This window comes from Mya arenaria, chromosome 2 (genome assembly GCF_026914265.1).
Source record: "Mya arenaria isolate MELC-2E11 chromosome 2, ASM2691426v1".
Lineage (NCBI taxonomy): Eukaryota > Metazoa > Mollusca > Bivalvia > Myida > Myidae > Mya > Mya arenaria.
Genome location: NC_069123.1, coordinates 58643633 through 58655036, shown reverse-complemented (window position 1 = coordinate 58655036; position 11404 = coordinate 58643633). Strand labels below are relative to the sequence as shown.

At 34.6% G+C, this 11404-nt stretch overlaps 1 protein-coding gene across 1 annotated transcript; it reads left to right on the top strand.

Annotated features, from left to right (window-relative positions):
- The first annotated feature begins 4065 nt into the window (after nucleotides 1-4065).
- LOC128216270 (muscarinic acetylcholine receptor M5-like) lies at nucleotides 4066-9457 on the top strand. Its single transcript, XM_052922841.1, has 3 exons — nucleotides 4066-4384; nucleotides 8199-8328; nucleotides 8746-9457. The coding sequence occupies exons 1-3, from the start codon at nucleotides 4066-4068 to the stop codon at nucleotides 9455-9457; spliced, it is 1161 nt and encodes a 386-aa protein (XP_052778801.1).
- Nucleotides 9458-11404: the final 1947 nt, after the last annotated feature.

Sequence of the window (11404 nt, the reverse complement as noted above, 5' to 3'; positions counted from 1 at the left end):
TTTAATAACGTCTTTACTGTAAAGCAAATTTAATTGCACATTAAAAAATCTAAATCTCAATTGTTTGATTCTAGTGTATTGGTGCAGTTCAGTTCACATGACCTCGTACACACATATATTGATTGGAAAGCATTCTTAAAATTGGTTCATGTCATGCTTGCTCTATTGAACAAACCTCTAACAGTATATCGGTGTTAAATATTTTCTTTTCCGAATGTTTTTGTGTTAGTTATATGGAAAGCTACATGTATGACAACAATATTTTAAGATATTAGGTACTCTGAATTAGTTTATTATTATTTGTTTTATTATAAAGTTTCCTCAAGTTAATGAATACTTTGATAAGATTCACCTTTTACGGTTTTTTTCTTTATTCAGGATTGTTGGCATAAGAGTGAGGTTTGTGCACGTAAACTGGTTTAAACCCTCAGTAAATTTACATTTTACTGACCGTTCCAAGGCGTTACCTGGCAATCCTTGATAAAAATACCTAGTATTTTTTTATATAGTGTATATGCACTTTGTTGTTTGTGGAGTTCTGTGCTGTTGTTCCATGTTTCTTGTTTTTGATTTTTTTTGTGTGTGTGTTCTATGTCTTTCGCTTTTATGTGTCATCAAACGGGGTTTATATTGAAACGTTTGGCTACTGAGCATTCACATAAGTATTAACCCATCAATGCTTATGTATGTATGTATTTACATGTCTCAATTTAACTTAAACTTCTCTCATCTCGTACGTCCAGTTGGAATAATCACAATATATATCAAAGCGCTGATAGCGCTGCATGAACAGGGTTTTCACCATTATGATTCACGATCATATGTGTATTAATAAGGTGCTGATATGTAGCACAGTGAATCTAAGAGTCCCCATGTAAACCAACCACAGGGGCCGCCCCAGGTTTATTGAAGCATGATGGTAAATATGACAAATTAATATTGTATTGACAATAAAGTTAATGTTGCTGTATAACCAGGCAAACCAGGATGGAGAATGTAACCAATCCCAGCATAAGACTCCATCCTATGGTGCTACAATATGAATTAGGCTTGCCAAGGATTTATTAACCAGAGAAATGAAATAGAAATTGGTTGGTCATTCAGGGTGAATTCAAAAGATACACTAAAACCGTTTCTGGTTGGTAATTAGATGTTGGCATAAACAAAGACTATACTAATTATTAAACTGAAACGATCCTTTTCAGGGCCACTGTTAAAATTTCAAATAGTATTTTAAAATGATATATACATTATTTACATAAAAAATGGATTCTTACCCGGGAGGAACGATAAATAGATAATATGCAGCGGCTGGTGAATTATTAAAACAGCATAGAAAAAAAACTCAACGAAGCCTTCCTCCCCGTAAATGTGTGGGGTTTAATAATAGAAAATGAAAATATAAAAAAGGGTGAATGTTTGTGCTATTCCCAACCAAAAAAAGAAATGTATACTAATCAAACTATACTCATTAGCAAGAGTTTGCCTATGTTTGCCTTGTTATTCACAAAACAACTTCGAAAATACAACAGATTCAAAAGAAATAATTTCTTAATTAAAATGATCAAAATTAAAATAATTGCTTTCAAACAACTGTAAATGGAACACCTAAAAAGTTATTAAATCCGTGATATTTTCTCATATTTACACAAAACCAGCAAAAAATATCACTCAATTCATTTCAATGAGATGCCATTAAATAAAATACACAAACATCCGTCTATACGTACACTATAAAAAGTATATAAAATAAATTGAACAAAATAAGTCTTGAAAAATCTTTAATTTCAAAACTTATTTGTTTTCCTTCTTTGTCTATATGGGCAGCAACTCTCTTCTATTTCTTTATCGTCAGCTAACTCGTCAACACTTTAGTACGTGCCTGACAAAATGCAAACTCCGCGCAGTGTTACTTCCCTTGCAGTACAGTAATCACTGCCACCACAAGATTTTCATCCAAAATTGGATGAAAACTTTTAATGGCATTTTTTTTAATCATATATATTTATTCTTATATCCTTTCTTAAATAATTACTTTACGCCAGTTGATAGGCATAATATGTTTTATAAAAAAATAACAATTAAAAAAAACATTCGGAAATGTTCGGTCTTTTTTCAAATTTAAAGTAGGATTTACAAATTACAATATCAACATGGATGTGTTGTTAGCTATTCAGACATGTATCGAACGTTTTGAACCAGGATTGCAAGCAAAACCAAAACAAATCGAATGTTATTTTCTAAACAAATGAAACATGTTGCTGGAATTTCTTTTAAAGGTGTTCCGTCCATTTTGTAAATTGCAATCACGTGCCGTTTTATCTATCATCACGTGATATTTGTGAAGGCAGTGATTACTGTACTGCAAGGGAAGTAACACTGCGCGGAGTTTGGACAAAATGGCGTGCGTTCGTTATTCCCACGTGGGCTATCACGTGATGACTGTGCTCAGGTGATGAGATCATTGTGTCACATGATTATTGTTATTCTTTGTTTACGCTTCGATGTTCATTCATTTTTGGTCGCAGGGATACTACTTTAATATTATATTTATCTAAGTTCAACAAATTAAATGATTAAAATATATATTGCGTTATGATTCTATCTTGTTTTGTCAAATCTAGCTCGGTTATTGGAAACATAGCTTGCAATTTATATAGTCCGCACTTTCTCAAACTATATTTTTGGTGGTAAAAAGGCAGACGACACTTGTTACTATTAATAGGCATTTTATGTTGTGAGTGTTGAATTTGTAGCTACACTGAACAGAGTTGAAAACAACCCTGTTCAATAAATCAAGGAAAAATGAATGGCATGCTAAGTGACAACAGAGATCAAGAGCACAGTTGCAATAAGCGTCAATGTAAATCAAATAACAATTGCACAAGTCATTTTTACACACAATGAATATCTTTCTTTTACAACGTAAACTATGGATTAAATAGTACAAAAGCATGGAGACCTTCTGACCTTTTTAAGACCTGGTGTGATAAAAATGCATTTACATCGCAATAACAAACATGCCATGAAGCAAACGTATAGTTTCAGTTTAGTGCGCACAACGAATTTGCATACCACATGACTTTCTTAATGCAGAGGTAGTGTGGTGTGTAAGTTTATTTAAACTCGTACCCGGACAAGGTCCAATCGGCGAGTGCTCCGTTTGTTAGATTGGTAGGCATATTAGGTTTTTAGAGGAAATGGTGCACAGACAGGATATAACCCTGGTTATTATACGTCTCTCTCGGAAAGCGATTAGTATTTTTTGAGTGCTGCGGCGGGGAATCGAACCCTCGACCCTGAATTGACAGTCAATATCGTTACCACTAGATCATGGATCAGCCACAATCGATACCATGTTGCTTTATATAATAATACTTTTCATATTTTAAGGATGAAGTAATTCTTTTTAGTATTTAAAAAAAATCCTAATTACACAGTCATAAAATGTATCAAGTGAAAGTTAAACTACATGTATATTGATTAATAGAAAAAGGAAGATACGGCCAAGCTAATTGCATTGTTTGGTTACGTACATTATATCGTTGATACTGTTATATGTCATGAATATATCATTCAATTGTCAAGTTTACCAATTTATTAAAAATCAGATTATTTAAGATCAGCAAAATCTCATCCGAAACTTGCTTCGTGTCCTAATTTTCGTAAACCAAGCTATAAAAAACGTAGTCTTCAACTTTAGGGACCAGTTTAGTATTTCAATACCATACACATGTCCAAAAGTTAGTAATAACGGTATAGTACATACGTTTTAATGTATCTTGGTGTGTTTTCTTTCATCAGTTTAAAAATTGTTTTTTCATCAAAGGTTTTTTATCGAACATATTTTATACCCACGTAATGTCAGTTGGTCAATTTTGATCACGTGGCCCTCCATGGTACAACATTGAAACCTATTTAATACTGACGCAAATGAACCGCACGAATGCATCTATATAACAAATATTCTCCGATATAAATGCTTTCTTGCACCGCACACCAGATATATATATTGGAATCTTCAGACGAGCGGTGACCAGTTCAGCGAAAGTCTTTACCTCGACCATGGCGTCGTCAATGGAGAATAGCTCAAATCTCAAACAGCAAGACGAGTTATACTTAACTATCACTTGGGACAAGATTTTAATCGGTATAGTTCTTTATATGGTAACATTAGTTACAATCCTGGGTAACATACTCGTGCTGGTTGCGGTGAAAATTAATCGGAGGCTGCAGACAACGTTTAATTACTACATTGTGAACCTTGCGATCACTGACGTTGCCGTTGGCCTAACTGCAATGAGCTTCCAGGCGACGTTTATTGTGTTCGGACGCTGGCCATTTGGGGAGGTCCTCTGTGCTCTCTGGATTTTCTTTGATTACGGTAAATTTAAACTTATGATAAATGTAAATTAATAATTTTAAGTGTATATTTGCAGGTAGTTTTGACTCAGTATTGCGTGACTAAACCACTAAATTACATTACTAGTAAATAAATATTGATAAAGGCATTGTTTCAACAGCATAAAAATGAATATTTCATGTTCACATCTGAATATGAACCGTCACTCGTAACATCTGTAATTTTTGGTCAAGGGAAAGTGCAAAGCATTACCCTTGTATGTGTTTGTAAAGAAGAGGGAATGCTTCGGAAAAGAAAATTGCAGTTTACAGCTGTCTTTGTGATTAAATTGAAATTAAATAACATACAGATTGCCTCCTTTATACGACATGTAAGGTTCAACATAAACAGTTAAAGCAATACTGAAATAGGTAAGTATAAGAATATACGATTAACGGTTATGAATGTTTGGCTCCGCGTGTTGGGGGAGGTTGTGGTTGGCTAGCACAAGCGGGGTATTTCAGACTCATAACATTTGGGTTATTTTTTTAATTCTCGCCCCTCGAGCAGAAAGGTTCATTAAACAAAACTCGCCTCCGAGATTTACTGGGAAATTGAATACTTTTTTAAGATTTAAAACAACCAGTCTTCTTCCAGAAGGGAATCTCAACGTGTATTTTAAAAACGTGATTGACGGGGGAATCATCCAATGCCTAAGGTCTCCTTTATGACAATCAACCCACCCCGACTACCGGGCTTGGTAAAACATATATTTGCACAAAGGAATTTCGATTCGTAGATACATTTATTTCTTATTTAAAGGTATTAAATATCCGTTAGATAATGTATAAAATATCATAAAACAAAAATCCGATCGAAATGTGTCAGATTTCTGGTATAAGGTATGAAACGAAGGTTTTCAATTTCTGGCTTAGCCATTTATTATCTATTTCAAGTTTCGCGTGTTGAGAGCAAAGCATTGTGAGCAATGTGAAACATATGATAATTCGAACAGTACATCCACAATATTTATGGTTACCAATGGTCAAAGAAATAATATTATCAAACTCCGGTAATAAAACGAACGCGGGGCTCTTTACACGACATAGAAAGCCTTATGTTTCGTTTAAAATGGTGCAGTAAAAGAAAAATTATCTTTGATTTAAGTCTACATTTTAAGCAAGATGCTGCCTTTCAACGTAGCATATACGACATAATTTGGGATATACACGGCAAAGGAAACCATATGTTTTCTGCGCCCCGTATATCCCATATCGGGTCACCTACTAAAAACGTATATATCACGTCGACAACCTGTTTCCATGTTTAAATGTTCCATTTATTCATCGGAATCGGAAAATAAACGCCATTTTGGTACGATATAAATTTGGTGACCCAATATGGAAAAATATGGCGTCACCACGTGACCACTCCTGGACAAATGACTTTGCGTCATTTCTGTTGGAGGCGTGATATATGACTTTGCAGTATTCGTCCTGATGCTTGCTGAATACAGGAAAACCAAGCAAAGAAAGAAAGTAAGTCAGGAAGTAAGCTAGAACATAGCTAGAATAAAAGATGTATAAAAGAAGAGTATTTAACACGATTTTATCTGAGATTAATGAATAAATTAAAAATTAACCGCCAAGTAATACAAAAGTTTCAAGTTTCAAAGTTTATTGGCAGATCGGCATAAAATAGCCTTTGGCCATTAACAACATAAATATGGATAAAACATAAATCAACTATAATGGGGGACGGAATAATAATAAATATACATCATGTAATTAAATATGACAATATAAATTGTTAAACACTTAGAAGGGAAAAGCATAAATAAACAAAGGTTAACATAAGGAGGATTACTATTGTACAAGGAAAGTATTTCTTAAATTCATGGCTTCTTTAATGTAGATTGCTATCTTAGTTTGTCTTTTGCTTAACATTAGTCGTTTAAACATATTTAAATTTGGCCATGATATATTTCCTAGATATTTTAAGCGTAAGAGTCTAAATTTACTACAGCATAATACAAAATGGTATTCATTTTCTATAACATTAGCGTTACAGCATTTGCAAAGTCTGTTTTCTCTTGCAATACCGGTATACAATACAAACGACAATACAGAAAACATGCGCATACACATGTATGCATCAGCAATCGCTGAATATCACTTTGGACCAACCAAGATACACGAAGAAGCTTTCACGAATACAGATGCTCAAATAACAAATTAACGATACAATAATGCAATGTGTACTATTAAGAATGATGTTCAAGTCAGAAAGGAAGGTGTACAAGTCAGAAACTAAGATGTATAAGTCAGAATGCAAGACGAACAGGTAAGAATGCAAGATGTACAAGTTAGAACGTAAGAATAACAAGTCAATAAGTTAGATGTACAAGTCAGAATGCAAGATGAACAAGTCAAAAAGTTAGATGTACAACAGTACATGTCAGAATGCGAGATTTACAAGTATGAAAACAGTATGTACAAGTTAAAAAGCAAGATGTACATGTCAAAATGAAAGATGTTCAAGTCGGAGAGCAGGATGTAATTTTTGCTTGAATACCCTTCCATACCTCTCTGGGTGTCGGCGGAGGATTCTCCTCGAGGCGGATTGTCCACCCAGATATGTATTTCGGAAATGTTATTATGCACATGCTATTGACTCTTACGTAAAAACACTTTTATAGAATGAATAAATGCCCTATTTTCATTCAAAGCATGTGTTAATGATAACATAATATTATTTTTGGAAATTGTTAAACAATAGTTAAGTGGTATTTAACCATGTCAGCAGTAAGCTCCCGCATAAATATTTGCCTTAGCCAATCACCTTTGAGTTGTATCTCATGTGGCAATGAACAGCCAATCGCGATACCATGTAGCCATTACTGATATATGTTTAGCGTGGGCGAAAGCCTCGGCATTTTATTTTAGTTTCACAAAATCCACCTCCACCACCATTTCCACCACCTTTCGTTTAATTATCTGTCAGTATAATAAGGTCGTAAAATGAGCCGATCTTACTTCTTTCATGTCATATTTGATTGTGAACACATCGTTTACGTCCATGTTTTTCTTCATTTTTCTTACCATATGTATTGTTACAGTTCTCTGTTTCTATTCCCTTCAACAGTTTTGACCGGCACTATTTTTACAAAATAATATGTTTCTAGTAGGGCGGATTATCCACCCAGATATGTATTTCGGGAAATGTAATTATACACATGCTATTGACTCTTATGTTTTATTTTACGACATTTCGTAAAACACTTTTATGGCATTAATAACTGCCCTATTTTCGTTCAAAGCTTGTGTTACGTTTTCTCTTACCGTAAGAGTTCCACCCGGCCTGTGACTAAGTACCTTGACATTGGACTATATATAAATGGGTGGTATCGTGTTGAAGTTAATAACTATTAATTACTGACCGAGAAATGAGGGAAACATCTACATAACATTGATTATAATATTAAAATTGGTATTGAGTAATAATTAGCATGTCCCCTTCGTTGAATTCATTATATCAGATTTCTAGCCTTTGTGACTGATACCTCTTGTTCTCGAAAGCACAAGTATTTAACAAAACGCAGTTGGACACAACCTTTCAAAATTGATTTCGTTTTCTGTCGGATGATACGATGATACATGTTACATCATGACATGATGCATATAAATGAAGTTCAATTGCGGGCACTGTGACGTTTTTGGCAGGCGCGATTGCAGAGATTTTCTTTATTGTTATGCTATCCTCTGTGTTGAATAGGTCATAGTCAATACTTCACAACGCTGAAAAGCTGAAGATATTTGCTACATGTATCTTATGCTGACTTGCTGACTTATTTTAGGAATGACGTTTGTGTCTGTGTTCACGCTGATCCTGATATCCATTGACCGGTTCTGGTCCATCGCATGGGCGCTGCAATACCGCCACAGACACACCAAGCGGAAGTGCATTCTCTCCATTCTTGCTGTCTGGTAATAATGTGCTCCCACTAATGGTGCATTATATAACTCAATTAGTCTGAATGATAAGGATATGAGTACAAATTAGGATGCATTGCCATAGATTAAGGTTGCGTGATAGTATGTGATTTATAGAACGGTCGCCTCGTGTTATCGTTAACACTGCAGGCATTTTTCCATCAGAATTATTAAATTTAAACAGACATTTCCACTTACATTAATGCATTGGTTTACGTTGTTATAAACACAAAAAGATCTTTATCTCACATCACGTAATGAGATTTTATTAATCCGTACTTCAAAATGATTTCTTGTTCTTTAGGAAAATAGAGTAAAACGTTTTGTATAGAATCTTGGTGTGTTTTTTATTGATAATTTGCAGCAAATATAACTCTCACAACACAAAGGCAATATGTGTGCATATTTCAGGGGTTTTATGTTGCTGCTATGGGTTCCTGCGTGGATCGCTGACCGGGTGAGGTATAGCGAACCCGGTGTCTGTTTCTGGGACCCCTCCCTAAACAAGGAGTTTGTTTTCATCGTAGCGATCCTGGGCCACCATGGTCCATACTGTATCATGATATTCTGCTATACGTACGTATTTATATTCATGCGAAAAAGGTCCAAGATCACAGACGTGAGTTTCAAAAGTGACACGAAGACAGTGACGCAGACAATCACAGTGTCTACTGTGTCGAATGACTACAACGAACCTTCTACGTCGAAAGTTACCAATGTGGTCAAGATCAATGTTAAACCAAAACAAAGCAAGTCTCTGTCACAGAATCAATTTGAGTCGAAGTTTTCAAACCATTTAGAAGTTCCAACTACCAAGTATGGGTCTTCCGAAAAGGGGATTAGCCAATCGAAACAAAGTAATCGCATGGCTAAAGACAGGCGTGCTTTTATCACTTTGACATACATACTATTTGGCTATGCTATTTTATGGTTACCTTTTCATATCGTGTTTGACATCAGTATCGTTGACCCTGCCCTAGTACCTGAGCAAGTTTTAAACTTGGCCTTTTGGATGGCATACATCAACTCTACACTGAACCCATTACTTTATAATTTTAGTAGTCCTGACTTTAGAAAAACATTTAAGCAATTGCTGATGAAGTGTTGGCCTTTTAAGAGGTAAAATGATTATTGAGAATGGTCAATGGTAAATAAAAAGCTTGTTCAGCTCATTTTGAGATACAAAAATTGTTCTTGAGCTTGAAAATATTTTCAGGTTGTGTAATATAACTACCCTCCAGAGCACGTGCATATATCATTGTCAATCACCTAAAACAAGTATTAGCTTGGTGCTTGTACGCGCTTTTCATTAGCCGAGGGGCCAAATCAAGTTGAAAATACCAGCTTGACCAAAAAATGAAATAAACGACAGTAACCTTCTTACATGAGCAATGCATGGTCGTAGTAAAAAACACTGATATGAGAAGAGCTTTTTGGACAACAGTAACAAAAAGTATCTGATTAAACACGAGCTGATGATTTCGGTGTACATCCCACGATCTTATGCTTCATTTGCATTTGTCTTCAAAATTGCATGTGATTTAAAGTGAGCTTAAAATGTGTAAGATACTAATATCTATATTCACCGAGTGAGCACCAAAAGCTACGCAACTTAATTATATATTTACGAAACATTTACTTTTGGTGTTCACGGAGTGTTTGCGATCGAACACTGAAACAAATGCTCTTTGTTTTTTCTTTATTTATTGCAAACATGTTGTATAAAATGAGAGGAATTTAAAGTTATTTAAGAAACGTGCACCAAAGTGTATGCGAACGATGCGTCATTTAAGGAATGAATTGCGGGGTTGATGTCATTATCGGGGTATGAACGCAATTGGGCTGGTCAAAGTGTGTGGTGTCCGAAGGACTCCACCCGTACTTTGACCAGCCCAATTGCCTTCATATCCCTGATAATGACATCAACCCCGCAATTCATTCCTTATATTTACACCAATAGTTCATTATTTCATTCAAATTTTCGAAATTTCAAAAAAAATAATACTTCATTCCATTTAAGAAAACCTTTCACTTATCCTTTTTTTCCCATTCTGTTAATAGAACGACCCGACTGTAACCGGAAACATTTTTTCAAATGACGTCACAATAACGCGGAAAAAGATCAACATCTTGAAATCACTTTTAAATGTAAAAATGAAACACTTATGGCAACAGCACATTTAAAATATAATAAATTAACACTTTCTAAAGTGTTCATTTATATTTTACGGGACCTGCTGACACAATACAAACAATAACAATATCAATTGTTTTCATGTATATTGTTACGCGATGAATTGCGATCTGAACATATCCGAAGATGTTGCGTTCATCGATTGATAAACGCAATTGCCAAAAGGCAGTTCATTTAAGGAATGGAAGTTGACGTGTAAATATTTCGGAAATAGCATCGTTGTACGTATGTCTCAAACCTGCGCACTCGTTTGATTTCGAAGTGAACGCCGGCTAAATTTTAAACAGGGAAAAATATCAAATTTATCAATTTTATTTCTCAATTAAATCTCTAAATCACAAGAAAGCATATGATAAGGAGCGTAATTGTTTGTCTCAGTGTAAGAACGTATTTTTGTTCACCGAATGAGCTCCAGCAGCAGTATTTTACGAATGGCGTAGCCATGAATGAAATATTTACTTTGATGTTCACGAAGTGAAACATATTGTAATCTTACACTGCAAAATATAATTTGTCTTTCTTCTATATTTCTAAAAAGGATTTTAAACGACAGGTTTGTTTGGTATTCCATTCAAATAAAATGATACCATGATTACTCAGAGCTGCTAATGAATATTAGGCTCGGCCTACTGTCTGATGTTATTCTTATTACTGCTGCAGGCTTTTGTACATATCAGTGTTGTGATAACTATCATGAGATGTATATCGTTATTAAAGTATAAAACATTGAATTGTGTTTATATACACTGACCACCCAATTTCATAACACGTTTATTGTAGATTTTCAGATATCCATACGCAATTATTTTCACTAAGCACAAAAGAGTTCCAGCAAAACTACATTTTTACTTAATTTTGTTTAACTGAGATGGGAGA

Bases quoted from the DNA above. Each gene is read 5' to 3' on its own strand.
- LOC128216270 (XM_052922841.1), top strand. From the start codon at position 4,066: ATGGCGTCGTCAATGGAGAATAGCTCAAATCTCAAACAGCAAGACGAG. The intron at 4,385-8,198 runs GTAAATTTAAAC...GACTTATTTTAG, and splicing joins CTGGATTTTCTTTGATTACG to GAATGACGTTTGTGTCTGTG. The intron at 8,329-8,745 runs GTAATAATGTGC...TGCATATTTCAG, and splicing joins CTCTCCATTCTTGCTGTCTG to GGGTTTTATGTTGCTGCTAT.